The 26593-nt window shown below is 33.7% G+C and overlaps 2 protein-coding genes and 1 long non-coding RNA gene across 3 annotated transcripts in view; 1 reads left to right on the forward strand and 2 right to left on the reverse strand.

Annotated features, from left to right (window-relative positions):
* Nucleotides 1-786: 786 nt before the first annotated feature.
* On the reverse strand, nt 787-12925 carry LOC113516503 (zinc finger CCCH domain-containing protein 14). The gene is made up of 12 exons (XM_052893642.1): nt 12674-12925; nt 10663-10705; nt 8720-8887; nt 7644-8284; nt 7122-7375; nt 6302-6451; nt 5694-5838; nt 4962-5131; nt 3725-3865; nt 2763-3286; nt 1481-1666; nt 787-1094 (listed from the first exon to the last, which is right to left on the reverse strand). The coding sequence occupies exons 1-12, from the start codon at nt 12710-12712 to the stop codon at nt 886-888; spliced, it is 2670 nt and encodes an 889-aa protein (XP_052749602.1). The 5' UTR covers nt 12713-12925; the 3' UTR covers nt 787-885.
* Nucleotides 12926-14579: 1654 nt separating this feature from the next.
* LOC128200373 (uncharacterized) lies at nt 14580-20445 on the forward strand. The gene is made up of 2 exons (XR_008252695.1): nt 14580-14858; nt 20268-20445. It is a non-coding gene; the product is annotated as an uncharacterized LOC128200373 (long non-coding RNA).
* The window catches only part of LOC116413236 (G-protein coupled receptor moody-like), an 87742-nt gene continuing 79126 nt past the window's right edge, over nt 17978-26593 (reverse strand). The window contains exons 6-9 of the mRNA XM_052893611.1: nt 26224-26377; nt 25065-25294; nt 22157-22300; nt 17978-18633 (exon numbers count right to left, since the gene is read on the reverse strand). Of these exons, the coding sequence (XP_052749571.1) occupies nt 18233-18633; nt 22157-22300; nt 25065-25294; nt 26224-26377 (929 nt within the window). The 3' untranslated portion in view covers nt 17978-18232. The remainder of the gene's footprint in view (nt 18634-22156; nt 22301-25064; nt 25295-26223; nt 26378-26593) is intronic.

The raw sequence follows: 26593 nt of genomic DNA on the forward strand, positions 1-26593 counted from the left end.
TCAGGAAGATTTTTTTTATAGACTGATGTATTTTTTATAAGTCATTGATATAGGCACATAGGCTGTATTAAAATCATAGCACAGGCATCAATGTTTTGCTAATTTGACTAATATCATGTTCTATTATTATATATTATAGAAATAAAAGATAATCCACTTTAACATTGAAACTTTTTTTATATTTTTTATTAAATCTTGTGTCTACGACCGAGTAATCTCTTACAATGACTTGTTTGAATTTTTATTATCCTGACAAAATTTCATGTTAGTTTTGTCTTATATTTTTTTTTTTACAAATTATCTACTTTTTTTTTATAACACAGGGGGCAAACGATCATGCGGCTTACCTGATGGTGACTACCACTGCTGTAATCACTCGCTACACTAGAGGCATTACAGAGATCGAGTGAAGTTATCTACTTGAATAGGTAAAAAGGGATTGTTAGTAATGAGGTCTAAACAGCCTCATTGCTAGCATTATGAAGTCGACCATGCGGTTCTCCCTTGAAACCATCGTGGTTAATTCTTATGGAATTAGTCACGATGGGCTAAGTGACCTGCTTTCATCCTCACCTATCATCTTTCATCGCTGACGCGCCAGCGCATACCAATAAAGCAGGCAGGGTTATCACTCCATTCTAACCCATTAAAGTAATAAAATAGCTACTCGGAAATGAATGACGTAGTCATCCTTTAAAAGGGTTTCTAGAATTCCTAAGGGAATAAGAGACAACGTGTTGATGCGAGTAAAATCGCGCTAAACTGCTATAACAATGAAGCAAAAAATTACAATACACTAATATTTTAATCAATTTAAAACAAGTCAAATTTTTATACAATCAGAATAAAATTCATATTACTTTCTAATACAATAAAAGAATACTTTTAGGCGGGATAGCGCCACTTCCCGATTGGTAAATCACTATGGTAGAAATTGCATTCTAATTTATTATTGCAGGCTTTCCCGTAGCGGCAGGGCTTCGGATGATAGAAATGGCAAGCGGGGTTCGTGCAGTTCGGGTAGTATTTACACACACTGGGCACGACACCTGGTGATATTGACTTGTAGTTCGCCGCGGGAACAACGTGGGACGCTGTGAAAATATATTCTAATTAGAATCAATGAAAAATGGATAATCAAATTGTTTTATGTATACAGGAGAAATTTAAACTGTCAACTGTCATTTCAGGCTCACCCCTGTTTTATGCATTTATTTATTTATATTTTTGTTTTTGGTAACATAAAAATTTTGCGTAGGGAAAAAAATTTTACACTATTAATGAATACTAACACTAGTTTTAAAGAATGGTTTACGTTAATTGACATGTTGTATACATAAATTTGAAAAATTCAATTTTAAGGAACTCCCGACAGCAGTTAAGTGTCGTTTGATTGAGCTGTGACCTCAGAGGTTAGTGAAAACCTACAACAAGACGACCATGATACGTGCGGTGTTATATGTAAGTGAGTGATACTCACCAACTACGGGTGATGCAGCTGCATGCAGCGGTTGCAGCGGCGCCGTGTGTGGGTGCGAGTAGAGACAGCCGCGGCGAGTGCAGGCGGCCGCGAACTTGCAGCGCGGATGCTGGAAAGCGCATGCAGCTCCGTAGCGACACAGAGGGAATAAACGGCACCAGACTGGTTTGCGCTCTGCTTGTGATACTGTAGAACAAAATTGTGTATTAGACTTCTTTTTTCATTACAGGGAGCAAACAATAGTAATAACTGAGTAGGTTTTTTTTATGGGTATGGTAACGGTAACTTCGCCTGCGCTAACGGAATACGCTGGCGGAGCACCAGTGAAGGGTGATAGATGAGAATGAAAACAGGCCAGTTAGCCCATCATGATAAATTCATCAGGAATTAACCATGATAGTTTCCAGGGGGAACCGCGAGGAGGTCGACCTGGTTGGGTATATTGCTAGCAATGGGATTCTCAGTCTCCAATACTAACAATCCCTTTCCCCTTACTGGGTAGGTTTATACTATAATAATCTTTAAGAATATGCCCCACAAATAGACTTCAATTGTGACATAACGAGTTATTATGATCCAAAAACTAAACTATTGAACTGATTTTGATAAAATTCCTTTATTTACATAAAAAAAAAGAACTTTCCAAATTGGTTGAGAACTGATAGAGTTATGAAGGTAACAAACACAAAAAATAAACCTATATTATAAGTAAGAACCAGTTCATATTGGTCCTTAAAATAAAGATTTCGCTGTTACATGAAATTGAAACGTTAATTTTAAAGGTAAATTCAGGGAAATAGTGCCTCAGAATTGACCCCACTTTTATAAATTTATCTATACTTATAATATCTTATAATCTGTAGAGAGGTCAATTCTGTACATGAAATATATTTCCAAAATAACTATCAGGGGGTGATTAGTGATCGGTACTGATGCTAAAAATACAATTTTGTCTGTCTGTCTGTATGTTTGTTATAGAAACAAAAACTACTCGACGGATTTTAGCTAAACTTGGTACAATTATTCTTCATACTCCTGGGTAGGTTATAGAATACTTTTCATCACGCTACGATCAATAGGAGCAAAGCAGTGAAGGGAAATGTTGGGAAAACGGGAGAAGTTACTCCTTTTTTAAGCTTCCGTCGTGTGTGCAGCCTTAATGGCCACTTTTTAAAATGTAAAAATATCCACCCGTGCGACGCAAGGACGGGCCGCTAGTAGTGAATAAATGAATATGAAATAGTGAACAAAACCAATAGCTAATGATAATGGTTATACTCACATGGTGGTACTGAATCGTATTTATGCGCACTGGCAGTCGTTAAGGTCACGTGATTTTCGCTATTAGGGCTATCTGTCCTCTCTCTCACCCGTTCTGGTTCTTTCTCTTTCTTTTTAACATCGAACACAATTGGAGATGCTCTTCTTTTCTTAATTGCTGGAGTGTCTTCTTTGAGGGGCGTGGGCATCTCAGTAGATTTACGTTTTGTGGTTAATTTCTGATCTTCCGTTTTAATCGCAATCTGCTTTGATTCGACTTCACAGCCCATCTCGCTTAAACGCTTTTTCACTACAGGTCTCTCTTCTACTTTTTCAGGTTCTTTTGATTTTTCTTTGGGTTGTTCTGTTACTTGTGTTTTTAATACTGACAGCGCGTCTTTGGTCTTATTAATTTTATCGCCTACTTCGCTAAGGATCCCCTCTGTCATTAATTTCTTTGCGAGAAAAGCGTTTGGATGGTAGCCGTCCATTGTTACAATGAATTGAGTACTTTTGTCTTTGCCAACTGTTGGGTTATGAATATTGCTGAAAACAAAAAAAACAATCATTATAAATCTGGAAATTAAATAGTAACATTTAAAAAGATAACAACAATATTTGTTGAAGAACTATAATTTTATTACTTTTATGCATATTTTAGTGCTCAGCATCGTCAAGAATTCATCTAAAACTTAAATGGTTGCATACGAATTTATATTTGTTAAGTCGTTAATGCTCTAACAGGTAACAAAGAAATAAACTCATTTTCACATTATTAATATTTTTAAGTATGAGGATTATAGTTTTTTTTTTATGCAACTTAAAATGGCAAACAAGATGACGGCCCACCCGATGAAAATTGGTAACCGTCGCCTATAGACATGAGCAGTGCCATGGACATAACAGATTATTGGATTTTAACAATACAGTGACATATAACTCACGTAGGAGCAAACAAACATAAAGAAATGGATAATAACTCACATGCTGTCTATAATAAGTTCTTCTTTCGCCCCACTGCTCTTTCGGGTCTGGTCTGTTCGCGATGATAAGTAGTCATTGTTGATGATTTTCTTTGTGATTTTTGTTGGAACATACTCGTCTTTATCTACGTCGCTCGTTGCCCTGAGAAAAATATTGAAATTAATTATTCTAAACAATTACTGGATAGCGCCATCTAGTGTTAATAACCTAAACAAGACACTAAGGTACTCGACAACTGACTTACTTTTTTTTTTTAATTGCCTATATTATACATAAAAATTAAATAGCATAAACAGTATGTTTGTATAGGTCTGAATTTATCTACAATAGACACTGATAGACACTTTTGTACACACATGTACATCATACACAGTAAACACCCAGACTAATCCAAACAGATAAAGGCCGGATCCAGACTACAATGCCAGTTTCGATTCAATCTCAGTAAGGACACTACAACCACCTCGAGATTGATTGTGACTGGAACGGAACAAGATTGGACTGTTGTATGAATACACATATTGTTTCATCATTTCAGCCGTTAACTGTCCACTGCTGGACATAAGCTTTCTCCTTATGGAGGGGTTTTGTTAGTAGTTACCACGCTTGGCAGGCAGTTTAGCAACCAGAGATAGGCCTTGGTAGTATTTTAAGAAGGATAGTGCTGCCCATCCCTCTTTTAATTCCCTTAGGTTTCCTTAGTCGTCTCTTACAACACCCATAGGATAAAAAGAGGTGCCCCATTCTATGCTGGGACCACACATATTGTTTATTACGTAATAATATTTTACCAGACCGAGACCAGCAGAGGAATGCATTGTACAAAAGTTGTTTGTTTGGGTACCTCTATCCCATTCGTGTTTCAACCGTAAAGCAGTTATGTTTGCATGGCTGTTTCTGTTTGAAGGGTGGGATATGGCAGTGAATTTACAGAGTACAGAGGAATAACACCTGAGTCCTCAGGAATGAATGTATCATGGGCGAAACAGTATACTCTGTTATGTCCATGGTACTGCTCATGTCTATAGGCGATGGTTACCACTTTCCATTAGGTGGGCCGTCAGCTTGTTTGCCATTCTAAGTTGTATAAAAAAAGCATTACAGTGTAAATCCCACCATACTCAAGAATACAAATTAAGGGGTGTGGTAGTATGGTACGCTGCACCATTGGTTCGTCACCACAAATATCTATTTATTTAAAAGATAGGTGTCACTGGTCAACGGTGTCAATACTCACTTGTCATCATCACTGTCCACTCCACCTAAACTAATGTTGTCACTGTTGTCAACCCGCGCATTGCTGCCAGGAACTTGAATGACAATTTTCTGTGCGTCTACACATCGGCGCATAGGCAGCACTAGCGCTCGCTTTACTACTGACGGCTCCGGATCCACTTTGAGCGGTATCTGTAGAAAGATTGCAATAGTTAGTAACTAAAATTAAGATTTTGTTCCATAAAGAAAAAAATTCCATCACTTATTACGAACTAGAAAACTTAGTAGATATGGGATTGATGCGGAAATGAAAAATAACTCGTTTCAGAGCTACCTATGATATCGTATAACATACAAAAAAAAAAACAGTCTTTATTTGTATGCAACTTAGAATGACTGCAAGCCCACCTGACGGAAAGTGGTAACCGTTGCCTATAGACATAAACATATGAATAAATATTGAAAATTTTAATAAAAGTCATCAACAATCAGAGAAATTTAAAGAAATTATTGCTTGTATGCCTCTTATTTGTATATTATCTTTAGTTAGTTAGTTTGTGTTCTATCAAGTGATCAGAAATTCAATTAATCAATTTTGTTTGCATGCAAAGTTCCGCTTTAAACAAAAAAGTCTTGACTTTTTGCACATTGCCTTTTTTTTAATATACATTTATTATTTGTACACATTAACAACAGCTACAGTATATAAAGTAGAGACAACAGAATAGGTGTATAGGTTCTATAGGATACTCACGTTGAGTAGGCTCTTGTGTGCGTCGGCGACGGCCCGCAGCAGCAGCGCGGGCGCAGGCGCCGGGCCGCGCGGCCGCGGCCGCACGCGACCCACGCTGGCGCAGCTCGTGCAGCCCGACCGCGGCTTGTTCTCCAGCACCGACACCCTGCACATCAAATGTATTATGACACCTGCAATGACAATTGGGCTAACGGCCTTCCTGATGAACAGTCGTAATTGTCACCTATAAAAAGGAACAGCACCACGAATTGCACAGAGTATACTATGATGCCCTTGCTCTTTGTCATGTGTTGGTATTTCTGAGGACTGTGGTGTTATTCCTCTATTTGCTGTAACCTTGACTCCCATATTCACCCTTCAAACTATAACAAAGATCTAGGTTTGGGACACAAGTACTATCTACTACTCTATACCTAAGCACTTTTGCACAAAGATTTGATAAAGTTGAAAACTTTATTATAATTTTTTTATGAAAGATTTGTTTATACAAGAGATCAGAATAGTGTTTTTTTTTTTAAGTAGATAATTGCTCCTATATGAAGTGGAGGTGGAAGATTAATTATCTTGTTATTCCATATTCCTTCTCCAAAAGATCAAAAGTGACTTACTTTGACGTTAGCCTCTTCGAGCTTGACTCTGTTTTATCAGAAGTGTTCTCAGATGCTGAGCTTCTCTTTTGTGGTTCTGGCAGTTCACCTAAACGACTCTTGGCCGATTTACTCGGAGGACGGAATTCTGGCTCTCTTTCTGGGGTGAACCTGGAAAATTACATATTTTATTATTTATATACAAATAAAAAAACTGATAAATATTGAGAGTGGCTAGATAAGGTTCCTTTTAAATAATCGTGAAGACTTCTAAGACGAGAAATTCGAAAAAGTTAAAAACATAAATACCCAATTTTTCTTTCTTTCATTTCAACCGACTTCAAAAAGAAGAAGGATCTCAACTCTGTCATATTTTTTTTTTTATGTTTGTTACTTCATAACTCCGTCATTTCTAAAATGATTTAGAAAATTCTTTTTTATCTGAAAGGATATACTTACAATTTTGTCCCATAGAAATTTTATCAAAATCGGGTAAGTAGTTTAGTTTTAAACCAAAACAATTAGCTTTGTCACAGTCAAAAACGGTTTTTATGTGGGATATAATCTACAGTATATTTTTGACGTGGCAGTGTACTAATAAAGTTCAGCTCATTTCGGTGAAATTTGATACTATTTGTAATGTTTTTAATCAAGATTTCTTATACCAAAACCCCCTAATTTTTTGGTATGAAGATTTCTTAAAAATGTTAAGCAATATTTTACTTGATTGATATTGAAATATATGAATAATATATAAATATATTAAATAAGTAATATGCTCATATTACTACCATATTTTACTATAGTAGCCACTGTCGTGATATAAAAAAATAATTATTACCTTTCAGAACTGTCTGTTTGCCTCTGTACATCCTTTTCTTTGACTTCTGGTATCGTTTTGGGCTCCTCGCGGACTCCAAGTCTTTCTCTTACTGGTCTCTTTGGTAGCTTCAGTTCAATTTGTGGTAGAACATCCGTAGGTTCTTTTGGAGGGTTTACGGGAGTCTCTGAAGGTTTAGGAGTGGGGGGAGGTGGGGACGGGGATTTGCGAGTGTTCAGCGGTGGTGTATTAACTGGAGCTTGTTGTGATATCTCCTAAAATGGAAAAGTTTTACGTTACATTTATGGCATAAATAAAAATAACTAATATATAAACTAAATAGTATTTTTAGCGCTAACTCATACATTACTTTGTTTCAGAGTGAATGGTACTAATGGTAATCAAAGTCTAACTGCGGGTTGGCAACCACAGTTAGATTTTACAACATTCGGATGTAGTCACAGCTAAAAGCTAGTCTTGTATGAATTAAAAATTATTATAAAATGAGTTTGAAAATCATATAAGTTTAAATATGTTACTTACTTGAAATACATCTTCAGCAAAATCATTCATTAATTCTTCAGCTTCAGTCCTTATATTTAGAAAATCTTCATCATCCGACATAGAGTCTAGCTGCTCAGCTAATTTCTGCTTTAAGCCTAGGATTTTAGCTTCAATTTCGTTTATCTCTTTTATTTGCTCATCTCTTGGTGTTTCTACTGAAGACACACTAGCTCTATTAGGCACTTCTTGACTTTCATTAGTTTCCAAGGATGAGTCTGGCGCAACCTGAGACGAGATTGTAGCGGGATCAATTATAGGCAAAATTGGGCGTTTCAACTCTTGTATAGTAGGTTTCTTATCCACTTGTGTAGATTCCTCCTTCAGACTCTCTAGACTAATTCCATGGTTTTTCAAAATTTGCCCAGCGAACACATCTGTTATAGAGGGTTCCGATTCTTTCTCCATGTTCATTAACAAAGGTGGTATATTAGGCCTAATCATCTCGTGATGTTTACTCTTTTTCTTGCTTTTCTTCTCTTCTTTTTTGCGATGTACCTTTTCTTTCCCCTTTTTCTTAGATTTCTTTATACTATCACTTTTCTTTCCCTTATCTTTTTTGTCTTTTGACTTATGTTCTTTAGACGAGGATTTTTCTTTGCTTTTTTCCTTTTCTGTTGATTCTGTAATAGATTTACATATATACAAATCCTTTTCATATTATAAATGATAAAGTTTGTAAGTATGGATGGATAGGCGGATGGAGGATGGAGCCGCGAGATACAGCTAGTAAAAAACATGATTGGACATTAAAACCCTTCTACAGAAAATATATAAAGAATACTTCGGAGGCCCAATTCTTGTAAAAGCAATTAATTTTAAAGGTAACAAGTCATTTAATTCAGCATATGAAGCTAATATCCTGAAACAATTAAGCGACGATTGACATATGTAATATGACTCGAGTTACAATATTTTAAACAAATAACTTTATATAATAAGCGCTATTGAAAAACAAGAATACAAAATAGTTTTAACAAGAAAATGCTATGAAATTGGTATAATTGTCGTAACTGGGCTCGAGTGTTATATTTACTTCATAAAAAAACAATACATACTTATTGGTGCAGTAACAGTGACTTCTTGCAGCTTCTTCAGCACTTGATGCAACCAGTTCACAAACAAGTCTGTGTTGTCACCGAGGAATAACTGCAAGTCGTCTTCCATTTGTGCTCTGGTACGTTTATTAGCAACCATCACCATTACATAGTCTGGGAGTTCATCATCTAATGAAATATCAACATCAATTAGTTAATTTCTTGTATTGTTATTTAAATAAAAATAGTTAATGTACTGTATTGAACTATTAATAACAATTTGTTATTTTTTTTTATGCAATTCAGAATGACAAACAGGCTCACGGCCCACCTGATGGAAAGTGGTAAACGTCGCCTATAGACATAAGCAGTACTATGGACATAACAGAGTATACTGTTTCACCTATGACACCTCCCATGCGTTGAACTACACCTGAGGACTCAGGTGTAATTCCTCTGTACCGTGTAAATTCACATATCCCACCCTTCAAACCGAACCACAGCCATGCAAAAACAACTGGATTACTGTAGAAACACGAATGGGCCAGAGGTGTCCAAGCAAACAACTTTTGTACAGTCTCCCTCTCTGATAATAGTTAATTCATAATATAAAAAGTACGATAATTAGACGGTGATAAGGAGAAGCAGCGTAATGGGTTATTAATTTGTCATTAAGTAATGTGATTGTTAACAGTTGAAATTAGCATTGTTGATGCAAATATGAACTTTGCAATAATAATCCTAATTACACCTAAGCGACATTTTCAGTTTTTCGATTAAGAACATTGACAAAATTACGAAAGCAAGTGTTTATGACAGTAATAAAATAACTTCTGATCACGGGTTTGCGACCCAATCTCTTAAAAGGCGCGTAGTAAAACTGATTTCGTAATGATAATAGCTAAATGAACATTCGAAATGCTCGCAATCGAGATGATTGCTTGTCAATTTAAATAATTAAGCAATGTTTGATAAAATTAAAAAACAAAAAGAGTTTCTTTTCGATCCTATTAGGTCGACCTCCACATGGTTCCCCCTGGAAACCAGCGTGAACAATTCTTGTTGAATTGGTCACGATAGGCTAATTCTGTGCCTCTAGTGAGAAAAGGTTCAATTCAAAATGACCACTTTTCAGGAGAGCCAAAAGACTATTTTAAATAAAGAAAAAAAAATCTGCTGCTTTTATTATTTGCTAATTGAACAAGTCAATGATTGCATTTATAGTAATTTTTTCTCCTCTTTCTTATGAAATTGTCGGTTTTTGTGTAAAACCTATAGTTTTAAAAATAATTCTATTATACCTAATCACACTTAACAAAAATATTAAAATTATCATGTGAAAATAGTTTTAAGTTGAATTAAAACTATTTTATTGAAGTATTGAAGAAAAACAATGTTGTGTATTTTACGCTATAAAAAAATAATCGCTATTAAATGGTGTAAAAGGGTTCAAATCGAACTGATTCATTTTACACAAAAATAAATTCATATTTCAAGGGTGGTTCTAAGTATCTTATTATTTTCGGCACTATTTTTGTAAAATATTGTAGTTTTATTTCTAATTATGACTTTTTTACCACAAATATTTTGTTAATTGTAGCCTTTTACATGTTTACTATCTCTATTGTTTTTAAAGATATCATTACGATTCTTATACTATTCGAAAGAGAAAAATTTGCTTATTTAAAGTAGCCTAAAAAAGAAAAAGGCTATAACTTGAGTTATACCCTTTCTCACTAGAGGCACAGAATTGACCTGCTTCATTCTCACCTATTATCTTTCACTGGTGCCCCGCCAGTGTATACCGATAGCGCGGGCGGGGTTACCATTCCATTATCACCCATTGAAAAAAAAACATGACAGACACATCTTCATTTTCAGATAAACAAAATCTTAAATATTTGTATATTTATTTAAATCTTAAATTTACACCTAGTAAAGAATAAAATCACATTTCCACTTACCTACGTAGCAGCCCAGCTCTGTCAACTTTGCCTTGATTGCAGACTGAAACAATATAAAAAAATGTATAATTATTGAACAATGACATTTAATAGGGGAGAAAAGGGATTGTTAGTAATGGGGATTAGCAATCCTATTACTAGCAATATACCCTATCAGATCGACCTACTTGCGGTTCTCCCTGGAAACCATCATGATTGATTCATTGGTGAATTTGTCACAATGGGCTGATGGACCTGTTTCTGCTTCACTTATCATCCATTAAAAAAATTAGACAGCCTTTTTAACCCAACTACAAAACAGCTAAAAAGAGGATTATGATTTTATAAATTTGTATTTTTATATTTTTTTTTTATTCTTATTGATATGTTTTTTGATACATTTTTTCTATGCATTTAAATATAGTAAGGAAAACAGCTGGATAATATAAAGAAGGCTTTTTGATAAAGACAAAGATTAAACAGAAAATTAAACATAAACATAAACAATAGAAGCCTAGAAGGGTTATTGTATACAAACCTATAGAAATAAAAAAAATAGCTTACAAATAACAAAAGGAAGTAAATGAAGGGAGAATAACAACAGAATTCTTATACTGAAATCTATTACCTTAATAAAGGTATAAAAATAAATATGAAGGAAAAGACTATTAAAATTTTAGATAAGCAATAATTGAAAGGAGTTTGAAACTGTATAGAAGCACTACAGAACACACAATTAACTGAGAGTAAACAATAGATACAAATAGACCTACATAAAACTATTGTATGGATATGAGAATAAAGACCTCAATGGTCTCAATAGTGCTTCTTAACAGGTGGATGTTAAAATGAACATGGACAAGACCAAAATCATGTCTAATACTTATATTACACCTATGCCGAGAACTTTACCCTTGAAGTTGTCGACAAGTATGTATGCCTAGGACAACTCTCACGTAACATCGGGCTCTATAAGTTTAACTTTGATCAAAAGGTCAACCGACAAATCCAACTTGTGTGGGTAGCATTTAGGAAACCATGCCATATCTTCGCATCTAAAATACCTCATAGTTTAAAAATAACCAATGATGACCTATGGAACCAAAACATAGTTCTACTCATATGCAAAAGCTTCAAGTTACTCAGCAAACTATAGAAAGGGCTATACAGAATTTCTTTGCATGATAGAATCTAATGTAATAACGATATTCGAAGAAGAACCAAAGTAACCGACAGCCCAAAGGATAAACAAACTGAAGTGGCAATTGGCTGGTCATATAACTTGAAGAGCTAACAACCAATAGGGAAGAAAGGTTTTTGAGTTCTGACCCTATATGTACAAACAGACTAGAACGACCCCCCACTAGTGTAATGACAAACTGAAATACTTTGCTGGGAGTCAGTGGATGCAGGTGGCTTAAAACCATTTCTAGTGGTAGTCTAAGGGGAGGCCTATATTTAGCAGTTGATAGATAATAGCTAAGGAAGATGAATTAATCATAATTATCACCTAAAATATTTATGTACCATGTCAGTATATACTGTTAATACAGGTGGGGCTACCATTTCATTATCATCCATTGAATTAAAACTTATCATAAAAAATACACCACATAAAGAAATAAGTACTGATTTTGTAGTTATTTACTTAGGTACTCATGCCCTACTCGTATTTCTGATGTCTTTACATGGCTGTGTTTTAGTTCAAAATATGAAAATAAAATAAATAACAGGAGGCATAACAATATCTATAAAACCATTTATCAATTTATTAAAATGACAAGTTACTGCAAATTATGCTTAATTCTTATATTCTAAAGTATTATAGCAGTTAATAAATATAATAATTATCTGTATATAGTCTATTTTAATATAAAAAATGCTTTGAAATTACAAAATTACTGAATATAATAATAGAAAGAAGACGGTTAAAAGAGACTTTTAATATTAAATATAAATATGATACATTATGAATACCTATACAATCATATTTATTATATTATGTTAAATAATAAAACAATAGAATACTTACTCGCATTTTCTGCCCAATTTCGCTACCGACATCATTCATGATGAAAGTATTTTTCTTTTAATCACTTCTAAAAAATAAAATCACCACATGATACGCCTTACAGCGAAAGATATTTTACAGTATATCCAATATAAACATACGCATGAAATAAAATTGCTATTTTTATTCTAATTTATATAGGTGTCATAAAAGAAAAATAGTAATTCAATAGATGGTCTCTATTCAACTGTCTGTTGACCTATACAAGAAAATAACATAACATTTCACTTTTCAGTGTTACTAACTCTTAAAAATATTTATCCCCAAAGCTAAAATCAACTCTAAAATCGGCACAAGCACGATAGTGTATGCTATCCAATAACTTACGAGTATTACTTGAATAACTACCCGACTACATTAGATGTATTTTTTTAATTATTTAAAATATTTAAAGATATATTTTGTATTTTTCTATATTAGGTAGGTATTTATTAATAAAAAATCTTAAATCCATCAATAGCAATGTCATCAATATCAATAAATATCATCAAAATTTATTTTATTAGCAAGAGTAGGTTACTTTTATGATCTATGAATTTGAACTTTGAATTGATCTGTTCGATGATCGTTGATACAACAAATTTAAAAAAAATTTCCTAAATTTGTCCAAGCTCATTTCACTTTTCTTTAAGCATTACTTCAAGATTTTCATTTCTCCAATATTTTTAAAATTGAAAAGTTTTTACTCAAAAATGTGTAAAATATACGTTCTGGCAATATTAGTCCAAACAGATACAGAATAAAAGTATTGTCAATGTCAAGATGTCTGTCGGTTGTAAGTTGTCAATCAATACATGACATTAAAGTTGAATGGTATTCGTACACGAGCAAGTGCTTTCATTACCATAAGAAATATTTTACTATAAAGTGTTCTAGTAATTATAATGTTACTGTAATATTAGAGGTTACATTAGCGATCTCACACACAAACACTGTTATTATCGTCATCATTTTAGAAACATAAATACTGTACTTTTACTTAATTTTAAAAAGTTTGGAAAAGGAACCAAATAAAGCGTTTTAAACAAATTAACTTGTTCATACGTTCATCAGGAGTGTTCCTTATAGGTACATATTTATAATCACGTATCGTACTAGTAATAATCACGTTAACTACCTCATAAAACGGAAATATATAAATTAAACCATTTGTAGCGATATCTGCATGTACTCGTATCTAGCAATCTTAATTCAAGGAAAAAATACACGTTCAAGATGGTACCTCAATAATATCGTGTTAATAACTCCAACTGTCGGCGAATCAAATCAAAGAATTTTCACAGAATTTCTAGAATAGGTTTGTAAGACTGGGCACGCTACGTGGGAGACAAACCACAAAGGGCTTCAGTAGAAGAAAGAACAATAACGCATAATTTGCCGCCACCTTTAAAAGTTTTCACAAGCTAAAAAAGACGGTGTTTTCAAAGAATAGCAACGTACTTAGTTGCAGTTCAGCAAACAATACAATTTGGTAAATAATAATAATTTATTTATTTGCTGAAAAACACGGTATACAGATGCTAGTAATAATAAAAACAATAGCATGCAAAATTTTAGTATTTATACTAATTTTTTCAAATAATAAATAATAGAGAGTTGAGAGATCAAATAAATTTATTAAAATATATAAAAAAAGCATTTCTAAATAAATCTTTATTTAGTCTTTATTAAACACAAAAGGAATAATATTAAAATAATAATTAAATGTAATAGTGGACAATAGTTTATTTACAACTCGTTTATTCGTAGTTACAGGCATACATGTGTGCCAATTGAATTAAATATTATAGTTAAAAATTAATAAATAATATGTCTATATAATTGAAGATACATTGAAATAGTAACAAATTATAATAATTCAGGGGCAATTAATTAATTATTTAATTTAATCATAATTTAAGGGACATTATGTAATTAATCATATTTGCACGCCTTTTGATGGTGAAATATAGTATACTACATATTCTACATCAAACTTATAACTGTGCCTGTGATTATGTAAATAAATGATTGATTGATTATTTTCAAGTGCTTGTACGGTAGTGATGTCAGATAGGAATCGAATGTCAAAATTATTGATTCCTAACTTATTACTCCCTTAATAATACACATTGGTATTTGAATATCGAACTGTGTCCGCCAAACGGTATGTGTGTGTATTTATATTGAGATTTAGGAAAAAGACTCCGGCTCCTGAACCGACCTCATAGTTTTGGAGCCATCCGTGTATATGCGTAGTTCTTATCATCATCATCTCAGCCATTATCTGCCTACTGCGCGTAGTTTATATATTCCAGATTAATCCCTTTCCTCTTCTTTCATTTTTATATGACATTTTCTGTTAAATATATATTGGCTTTGACTACTATTACACGGGGCCGCAATCAGTAGATCATACCGTTGTTAGGGTTGTTTTTATGCAGCCGCTGATGGAAGATTAAGCAAATATCTGGAAGCTTCATAATTTGGTAACCGTGATCGACAGTGTTGTTCTCAGCCACCAAACCAGCGCACCGTAGATCGACATTGGTCTTATCATGGCCGTCTTATCATGAACTCTCGGTTAATACCGAGAGTTCATGCTGTATGTACCATCTTTCAATTATCATGCAAGTTTCCCTCATATTGTTTCATATAATACTTTCTAAATTTCCTAATAAAAATACAGCTATATCATCCACATAGCCTATCATGTAGAGAGTATTTTCGTTGAGGTCTATTATGAGCTCTTTTACTACTATGTTCCATGATAGCAGTGATTGTACAGCATGTTGAGTACAGCCTCTATTTCCGATGCTTGGTGTAATAATATTTATAGTGGATTATATAGTTATGTTTATAGGTTGTTTAAGCATGTTGTTTATCTATTCTCTAAGTGTTATACTACTCCATGTACAGCTAGCTAGTGCTCGACTTATACTGGCAAAATTTGTTTTATCGAAGACTCCTTCGACGCCTATGAATGCACCTAGGGTTGGCTGTAATTGCTTTGATTACAACGCATTGCCTATACGGGTTCACTTGTTTGCACTGTAGGCATGTTGGTCTTTTTAATAGATGATAATGGAATGGTAAACAGTGAAGGATGATAGGCGAGAATGAAGCAGGGCCTCTAGACAAGTAGCAAGCGAATTCGTCGATGGAATCGACATCGCTAGCGAGTGCGTGAGATAGAATGAGATAGCAACGTCGGGTGACTCATTCGAAATCACGAACTCACTAGAGATGTCGATTCCATCGACGAATTCGCTTGTCACTTGTCTAGAGGGCCTGGTCAGTTAGGTCATCGTAACGAATTCAACAAAAATTGTTTACGATGGTTTCCAGAGGAAACTACGTGAAAGTCGATCTAATAGGGCATATTGCTAGCAATGGGGCTGTGAAACTTCATTGCTAACAAAACCTCCCCCTAGTTTTTTAGTACTTCTGGGTCGCATAAATGAACAACCAACCTCCGCTATTGGATATATTGGCGGCGAGTCAGCTCGAAATACGGAATGAAAATAGAACGAAGAAAATAGTCAATATTTATAAATGTGTTATCTATGTATTTTATAAGTACAATAAAGAATATATACAGTAAAAAGTGAAATTAGGATGCAGTGGTTCGCGGAAGATTTGGCCTCTAATCTCTTTGTTACACAGTCTCTCTTTAAATTAAAAAAAAAGAACTAGGTGAGACTGATGGGTCGGAAGGATTTAGCGTGTTTGTTTGTGAGTGTAGTTTTCTCTACTAGTTCGGGAGAAAGAGGAGACTAATTTTATTGAATAAAACAAACTTATAACTAAGATAATTTTATTTTTAAAAACAATTTATTGTCAACAGTTCGAATTGAAAATAAATAGAGTACTTACATTTATCTACAATTATACATTACTTAAAACGATTTTATTGGTCATTTTTTACTTAAAATTATTATGGCATTTTTGTAAAATTTATAATTAATAATTCAAAAATATTTTATTTAATTATAATCGGTAATAATTAAATTGTAAATACTGTTTAAAGCAATTAGATTTCAAGTTTATGATGATGGTGACTGGCGTTCTTTCTTACTAAGATGGATTCAGATCAAGTGAATGTATTACCGTTCTTTCCTTACGCCCTAAATTTTGGTTTAATGTAAAGGACTTTAGTACTATTTAATTGCTTAACAATATTAGCGGAAGTTTTTAGACTTTGTTCTAGCCTTAGGTTCTCTTTGTTCTTTGAATTTAAATCCAGCTTTACATTTAACAAATTGTACAATATCTACCTAGTGTTTAGCTACTTGAGAAATTACGATACATGTAGGTACCACGTCTTTGGTTACAACTAAGGTATTTATTATATTTTTGGAATGTTTTATCACCTGTCAGACTTATCATCTAAATTATAAGGAATGCTTTGTACAAAATAAAAATTGTAGTTCTGTATTCATACATATAAAAAGGAAACACTGAGAAGGCAGCCGGAGAACGAAACGAGTATTATATTAGTGACATTTAAATGTTATGACGTTGATATGCAAGGAATAGGTATTAATCTTAGATTATATAGATACAGCTTCGAGCCTCAAAATCGGGTCAACTTTTTGTCAACTAATTGTCAAATTAGCTGATACGTTTTTTTTTGTGTTCTATATACTTATGAGCATAATGTATCTTGACGTATCTATATTTAATTATTTAATAAATAAATTGTGCTTTTACACATTAAAAAGATACAAAAATTATAAAACAAAATAAATTATATAAGTTATAAAGGAAACACTCATAACTATTTATCACGCTAAATTGTATGAAAAAGTTGTCCCGCTTTTCTCAAAGCATTTGTATGGAGACATCTATATAATTTAAGGTATTAATACAGTCACTAATTATCTATTAATGAACATAAGTCTCTTCATAGACCATCATGAAGGAAAAGAAAGGTCTTTGACCTTTTATATTTATTGACTTCATCTAGTGAGGCTGTACAATGGCGTGAATTTACTGGGTACAGAGGAATAACACCTGAATCCTCAGGAATGGCAACGCATGGGGGGTATCATGGGCGAATCAGTATACTCTGTTATGTCCATGGTACTGCTCATGTCTATAGGCGACGGTTACCACTTTCCATCAGGTGGGCCGTCAGCTTGTTTGCCATTCTAAGTTGCATAAAAAAAAAAAACAATTTGAGTCTCTTCGCCTTCTCATTACTGCCATCAGTTGTAGTTATTTATTAGCTTATTTTATTTATGTACAAATAATCTCAAAATTCTTGAAATATATCGGGAGATGTTTTTTTAAAATTAAAATTACTATAATTTAATCAAAAGGCCCATATGAAATAGAGACTTAACAATATTTATTTACATAATTAGAGTTATTGCTTAGTTATTTATCGCTCGTTAGTAGGACGGATATTTAAGTTAGTTTAAGAGATATAATATTAAATAATAAAAAAAAGGTAAGTAAGTAGTATAAAGGTATAATTTTGTGTAAAAAAGTCTTATAATAAAATTCTTTGGTGTCGTAACAACGAACGATAAATCGCTAAATGTAGATTCGTTTGTCTCCTTTTTGGTCGTAGCGCACAACTTGGTACCTAGTGATTGTGTGGCCAATATTCTGTAGTGACCCTAATCTAGTGCCATTTAGCGGTGCATTATATAACTGGTTGACATTCTGAGATTCTTTTTTTGACCCAATAGGTCGCAACGATCCTGTTTTTGGACCGTAGTATTGTGCGGTGGTATTTGTTGATGAATTAGGTCCTTCCTTTGTTCCTGATTTAGGGCCAACTGGTTCGATGGACCTCTTGTTGTTTGATGAGGATCCTACCTGCCGCCGAGGGCCGGGGCTCCCCGTGGGTCGGCTCTCGATTCCCCCAGTGACACTTGGCTGAGCGCCGTGCGTGTGTTGCTGAAGCTGTACCCGTGACGCTCGTTCCATTTCTCTAAAACCAATGAAGGACTAGTTAATTGTCGTTTATTTCTTACGAAATTTGATTATAATAATTACTAGTCTTTACTCGCGACTTTATTAGTTTAATGATGAATGAGTTAAAAAGCAGCCATTGTCTTCTCCATTCCAAACTCTTAATTGAATTTCATGACTACTGGTTGTGCTTTTAAGGAGATTGAGAATGTCTTTCTTTTCGAAGATGATTGAAAGCACAAGCAATGTTAATGCAGTTAATGAATTCATACTCCATACTCTGTACATATGTCAGTTTGAAGAAGGGAATAATAATAGTAATAAGTTAGTAGATATTAAAAAATAATTGAAAAGTACATGCTAGGTAAATATACGATATATGCTCAGAAGTGTAAAGAATGAATGATAATAGCAGTTATATTGACAAACTAAGCTTTCATGAAAATTTAAAGTTATGTTTTGTATATGTAGTATGTTACAATAAAATTTAATGGTAATGTTTACAAACGAATATTTGAGCATAAAACATTCTGCTGACTTTTAATAGTAAAAGTTACAATTTGTTACAAACTTTATTTGGTGAGTGTTTCTGTGTTAATTGCAACAAAATTTGAGTATCTTTTTATTAACTTTTATTAAAATATAATGTAGGTAAAAGGGTTGAATAATATATAGTAATATCATTAATTTTAGTCATAATATTCATATACTGGTCCAATAACGAATATATTAAAAGTAGGTTTTCCAGAAAATGATATTGGATAACAGACATTTAACATATTCGAAAACAGATATCCGACCGATATGGGCCATATCGAAATAAGTGATGAGCTTTTTTTCCGCTATTAATATACAGTGGAACCCAAAATATAGATATCGGATCGGTATATAATTATATATATATATATATATATATATATATATATATATATATATATATATATGTATGTGTGTCGCGGGCAAAGACTAAAACCAAATATCGGCTGTGAATAGATAGATAGACAGATAGTCCGATAGGAAACGGTGTCAGGATAGATACTAATCTAAGGCAACCTTCTTTTCTTTTTTTACAATATCTAATCAAGTAATTAGCGAGATCCATTATACGATGTCTCTTTAGTTGCTTTATGTCTTACATTAATAAAATTGATCGTGACAAGAAAGCATTGGTTGGTGTAATACTAAGTTATTGAGTATGTAACCATATACTCGTGATTAAGTTTTTATAAATATTTGCAGGATTAATTTATATTTATGATAAACATAAAGTAAATATATAACCACATTACTAACACCTATGTTTATCCCTTCAGAGATAAAGTCGAAAGAGTGTACGTTAAAAAGTAAAAAGCAAATATAGCTGTTTTAGCTTTTAGTATATTTTAGCTATAAAACAATCTAATACTTAAGTACATACTCCTAATATTACTTTATGGTTATTTAAGAGTTAGGATGCTCTTTTATTATTAACGTATGTATTTTAAAAGTAATTCACTACAAAATTAAGCTATAAAATGAGACTATAAAATTGAAGTCGTATTTTTAAAATTTGAATAAAGTTATACGTTATTTTATCGTCTTCATCCATATTTACTGTCGATGAATCAAAGGTTTTATAAATTGTGATAAAATACTGTTTAAATTGTTCTAGGATGGATAAACAACGACAAAGAATTTACACACACAATGATACAATGCGAAGGTGCAGTTTTAATATGGACAAATAATTGGTGTGTTAGTTTTGATACATCAATGAACTGTTAACAATGTGATTGATTCAGTCACCAAGTAAAGAATATTTTTATGTCTTTAGAATTTCTATTCGGTATTAGGTATTTATAAGGACCCCTGGAAGAGCGAAGTTTCCTAAAAGTTAATTATTACCTAAAAGGAGTCTCTAAGTCCATGTTTTTAAACTATGTAATATATAAATGAATAAAGATTATTATTATTATAAATAAGGGTAGTACTAAATGCTCGCACCACCAAATGTACCTACGTAAATTTATTTTAAGAGTTCATTTTATACGGTAAGATGATATAAATATAATATTATATCATATTTATTTTTTCATGTGTTATTCAAAAATAACAATTTCTCTATTTATATTGCAGAGAATATAAGGTAAGAATATAATACACATAGATAGATATACGATATAAACAAGTGTTCGATTCAATATAAAGGGACTAATATTTGCAAATAAAGTATTTGGTTTATTGTTTATATGTCTTTGTAATTGTAACTGGATGATATCTGTACACGGGAGATATATAAGAAAAATGAATATATAAGGCTTTAGTAGGAGCAATAGGAGCCAAAACAATAATTAGTTTGTTACGGCATCACGCAAAAGTTATTGTACCAAATTGAATGCGATTTTCACTGTTTTATTTTTGAAGATGTAACTTAAAAACTAGTGTGTGTTTTATTTCGATATGCACTTGTGAAAAAAGTTAGTACAGGACGTAAATAATATTCATACAATGTCTTGATGTCAAAATCAACGGATTAGTTTATCATTAGTAGTTTTAAAAGCAGGCACAGACTGACAGCTTCACGGGGTATTTTTTGTCTGTTACAATAAAATACGAGAATTTAAAATACAGAGTTTTTTCATAATAAAAAACTGCATTGAAATTCCCCCAAAAACTGTTTCACGTCTGCTCAGATCAGTAAGCATAGATACCGGCAAGTAACTTGAACAATTTTAATACCACGTGTCTACTGCACAAACTTTGTTGTCTATGGTTTTTTGCAGTTATGTCGTCGAATGGTCAACACTAGGTTCCAAGCAACGATAGATCAATCGCTCAATAATGCATCGTTTAGAGGTGAAACACGTGAGCAACATGAGTGTAGACCAAATAATGGTCAGAGATTGAAGATTAATAGGAATGGTAGCAAATTAAAACAAAATAATTCTAATCATCTAACAAGTAATAAGAGGGGGGGGGGGAGGGATTGTTAGCAATGGAGTTTGACAGCCCCATTGCTAGCAATATGCCCTATTAGATCGACCTCCTTCACTTATCATCTTTCACTGGTGCCCCGCCGGTGTATACCGATAGCGCGGGTGGGTTACTATTCCATTACCACCCATTAAATCATGAGTGGTATATGTTGATTTGCTAGGATAAAAACATAAACTAAATAATGTCCTTCTTTGGTTCAAATACTACGTGTGGACTAAATTTCATGTTTGATTGAGCCGTTACAGCGTTAAAAGGTATTTACTAACTCGTGCGTGTAAAATAGGAGTTTTGGAAGATCCCAGGAAAATATACTGGAAGCTGCGGGAACTAGTCTTTTTTCAGTTTTTCTCGCTTTTAAAATGAAACAATTTTGTAAAGTCCTGTTTTGTTCAAGTTCCTCACCGGTGTTTGTAAGTAGCTATTCAAACCAGTCAGTCCAACCACCTCGCAGCGTCCTAATTGCTAACAAGTTATGATACCTTCACGTTCGGATATAGGTGGCGAGAGCCGAAGTCCTCTCCGACTTCTTAGGTTGGCATGCGACGGGCGACGATGGATACGCACCGCTGGTGAAACCTGGCAATCTGGAGAGGGGGCAGCAGAGCGCCGCGGCGTACGCAGCGCGGTATTGGGCGTTCATGATCACGTAGATGATTGGGTTTACGCATGCGCTCGCGTACAGCAACAGGTAGCCCGCGATGTGGAATACTGTGGAAGGATATTGAATTTTTTATATGGTTCCTTAACGAGCTTGTTAGTGTAATGTTTTAACATATTGCCTTAGCTTCAAGTTGTTGAGTTGTTGTAAAATTTTTTTTTCGTGATTGCCTATGTTTATTTGTTTTATTAATCTGGTAATATTTATTTGTTTAATTAATATATTTGTCTGGTAATCTAGTAAAAGGTTTCTTCAGGTTTCACACGCAACCTGTGGACTTCACAGCCTGTGGACTTCTGCAACACCCTAAGTGTTGCAGAAGTCCACAGGCTACAGTAAACATTTACCATCAGACAGCCTGTATACGTGTTTGCCACCTTCGTAGTATAAAAAAAAGTATTTAAGTATGCTTATGATTTGTCTAATATACAACATAGTACAAGTATTATAATATCTGTGGTACAAGTATAGATATTATAATAAAAATGCCTAACTGTTTTCTGCAGCTTATTCCACATGAATCAGATTATAAAGTAAGAAATTATGTAAATGTGTTAAGGTAGCAAAGAGATTGTTAGTAACGGGGATCTAGCAGCCTCATAGCTGGTAATATAATCTACGGGTTCGACCTCCACGCTGGTCGCTCAGAAAACATTTTAGTTAATTCTTTATGAATTCATCATTAGAGGTCTGTATCTTCCTCAACTGCCATCTCTCACTGGGGCCCCGCCAGCATATACTGATAGTGTAGGCGAAGTTATCATTTTATTATCGGCCACTTTCTATCATCATACGGCTCGCTATCGACAGGGAGTTCACCCTCATACCCTACAGCCTAAATGTCCGCATACAACGCGCTTTCAGAGATGTTTTCTCCCACGAACACTGAGGTTATGGAATGAGCTCCCTGCCGAGGTTTTTCCAAGAGACTACAGCACGGGGTTCTTCAAAAGGGGGTAAAGAGGTTTCTTCAGGGTCGGCAACGCGCGCGTAATACCTCTGGTATTGCAGGCGTTCATAGGCTACGGTAACCGCTTATCATCAGGTGGGCCGTATGCTACTTTGCCACCTCAGTGGTATAAAAAAATCATCCATTAAAAAAATATTGAAATCCATTCAGGCGTTTAAGTTTGACTGACAAATATATTAACATGTTTATAAACTTTCATATTTATAAGTAGGATTATTTCGTTATTTAAACTTTATTGAACATTAAAATGTGGTATAAAAGGCGGACTTAGGTAATGCTATAGACATTCTCTACCGAGTCAACTTTTAGGATATGCAGAGATACAGGATGGCAGTTTAAAAAAATAAAATTATTGATATTTTAGTACAATAAGGAAATTAAATACAAACATTCTTAAAACAACCATACGTATTAATATAGTATTTATATATTTATACCTACATATAAAAATACATATACATTACTAGGATTACTTAGTTTGTGAGTAGAAAACGCTGTGTGTGTGTTCCGCAACATAAATCGACTTACCTAATTAATGTAAGTAGTAATATATTGTATATAGACACGAACAGTGTAGTGGGAATCTTAGAAAACATACGTTGCCCATTTTAAAAATTTTGCTAAGTAAGAACTAGATACTTCAATCAACTATATTAATATAATATAAAAACTGGTAGTGAACGAATGAAAACAGAGTTAACAAAATCTGTAAAATTGACGAAGATACCCCGTAACATTATGTGCAGAAAAAGTACAGGCAAAGTGAGAATCTTCCCTTTTTATAAAATTGATTAAAAAAAATAGACATTGAAATCAATTTGCAAAATTAAAGTATCTATATGATTATGAATATATCTTATTTATTTTATTAAGGTATTTAATAAAATTTCACATGTAAATAGGTTAACACATCTAGAATCATACTTATTTGATATGCTTGACCTAACTTGAATGTTTCTGATATATCCAGTCTTAAGTTCCTAAAGTTCCCTATACGAATAGGCCTTTTTAACAAATGGCGGTAGATAGTGTAACTTAACTCTTCTAAGTAGAAGAATATATCAAGATTATCAGATTGAAAAGTTTTAGTGCTAAACTAAGTTCAGTGGCAACTTTTGTATCCTCTTTAAATTGGATACAGGATAGTTCGAGGGCAGAGAACCGATAGAGTTCATAACAAAAAAAGAGAGAAAAAGAGAGAGCGAAAGAATATTGATTACTTATTAATAAAAAATCGCTTTATAAATCTAAGCAAATACCACGTTCTTCAACTTTAGTGCATACTAAACTTGAAGAGTGTGGTATTAAACTCATCGTTTAGTAATCCATTTCAGTGTAAGTACTTCGTTTTCACTATACAATTAAGTATATAGACTGAGACAATTAATTTATTTATTTAAATAAGTTAATTGACCAAATAAAAATATGGTATAAAAGGCGGAATTATTTGTTAGTTGCATTCTCTACTAGTCAATATTTGGGATGAATAATAAATCATAAACGCGGTGTCAATAAATAATATTATATTATCACTACATAGTATAAAGTCGCTGTCGCTGTCTGTCCGTCCCTATGTATGCTTAAATCTTGAAAACTAAGCAACGGATTTTGAAGCAGGTTTTTTTTTTAATAGAAAGAGTGATTCAAGAGGAATGTTAATATGTATAATACATGTATAATATTGTAGAGAAACACTGACAAATTTAGAGGTTTCTAATGTGATGTCGTAAATAAACACATTTTTTAGCATTTCACCCGTGCGAAGCTGAGGCGGGCTGCTTGTTATATATAAATTATAGACAACCAAAGAAAGACGTATTGTCTTTGATAAGCGATATACTTACTTGGATAATGTACATGACTGTCGGCAACTTTTGCTATGGTGATGGGCAGGTAACATACTAAGAAGGACAAGAAGATGGCTAGAACCATTTTCGTAATCCGCCACTCGTTTCGTCTCGCCTTTGTTTCCCTGTTATCCTTTATTGTGGATCGCTTGTCTGCAGTGCTATTATTTAGTGTGCCCGGACTTGTGTGCTGTGATCTCTGATGTTCACGCATTCTTCGCTCTGAGCTGAAATAAAAAAAAAAACCTTACTAAATTGTTTTTTACGTAATTTAAAATGGCATACAAGTTGACGTCTCGCATGATGGAAAGTAGCAACTGTCGTCTATAAATAAGAACAGCACCGTGGACTATGATTTTACTATTATATCCCACGGTTTAAAGTATGTAAGTAAGCTATCTATGTAGATCTTTGTACAGTCTTCATTTGGTTTCACTTAAGATCTTCATGCTACAAAGGTTAACAAATCCCAGTGAGGCTTCTAAGGCTGCAAGTGTTCATATTTACTTAACATCAGGTGGATTGCATAGGTACTCAATTGCATATGTTACCCTTGACATATTAAAAATGTAATAAGTATTATAAGTATTTATCGTTATCATAACTCATTAATTACTCTGTTAGGCAACTTTCCTCCATAAGGGAAGAAGCATAATAATAGCCAATATTAATAGCCAATAATAGCCCAATAATAGCTCGCTGGAAGCCTCGCTCGACGTGTAGTTCCAGGCATAGAATAAGCCACCCCTTCGTTTCCCGCGAGTGTCGTAAGAGGTGACTAAGAGAGCTTACGGTGGAGGAATGGGCAGCAGCGCCCTTTTAAAAGATAACCAAAAGCCAAACTGCGGTTGCCAACCCATCTGCCAAGTGTGGCAACTACTGGCAAAACCCGCTTTATGGGGGAAGCTATGTTCAGCAGTGGTCAGTTGACGACAATAAAACAACTACAAGATTGCTGGTTACCATTAACCAAGTTGCTTAGTATAAAGTTCTACTTCATTAACTTTGACGGTGTATTTACTTGCTCAGTCATATCATACATTATTAAAAAAATTAAAAGAAATGTAGATTAAAGTGAAGTTACAGTTGATCTAGGGCCGTATGGGTGTGACATCATATTTTACTTCTTGCTACCGTTAGTAAAATGAATATTTACCTGTGCACCACCCAGAATATCCTTGCGTAGCATATGAAAATGAGCAGAGCGGGTACAATAAAGGCGATGACGAAGAGAGCAGTCTTTGATGAACGCCCTCGTTCATCAGGCATAATGGAGCACGTGCCCAACTCGGGGTCGTAATCGAACTTACCTGTAATTTTAAGTAATACACATGTTTTTATTTAATGAATGATAAAGGAACTCTACTAGCGCTATTGGTCTACCTGGTGGAATACTAGTGAGAGATGATAGGTTAGGTTATCCAATTCTGTTAATCCATTATGAATTAACCACAACGGTTCTAGGAAGTTGTCCACGTGAAGATCCACTTGACAGCGATATACCCTATAATGCTAGAATGGGGCCG

This window comes from Galleria mellonella, unplaced genomic scaffold, assembly GCF_026898425.1.
Source record: "Galleria mellonella isolate WM207_F2 unplaced genomic scaffold, CSIRO_AGI_GalMel_v1 utg182, whole genome shotgun sequence".
NCBI classification, from domain to species: Eukaryota; Metazoa; Arthropoda; class Insecta; order Lepidoptera; family Pyralidae; genus Galleria; species Galleria mellonella.

Excerpts from the sequence above, each read along its gene's own strand:
- LOC113516503 (XM_052893642.1), bottom strand. The coding sequence starts at position 12,712 with ATGAATGATGTCGGTAGCGAAATTGGGCAGAAAATGCGA. Across the intron at positions 10,706-12,673 it reads AAATTGGGCAGAAAATGCGA|TCTGCAATCAAGGCAAAGTT; the intron begins GTAAGTATTCTA and ends ATATTGTTTCAG. Across the intron at positions 1,667-2,762 it reads ATACGATTCAGTACCACCAT|TATCACAAGCAGAGCGCAAA; the intron begins GTGAGTATAACC and ends TTTGTTCTACAG.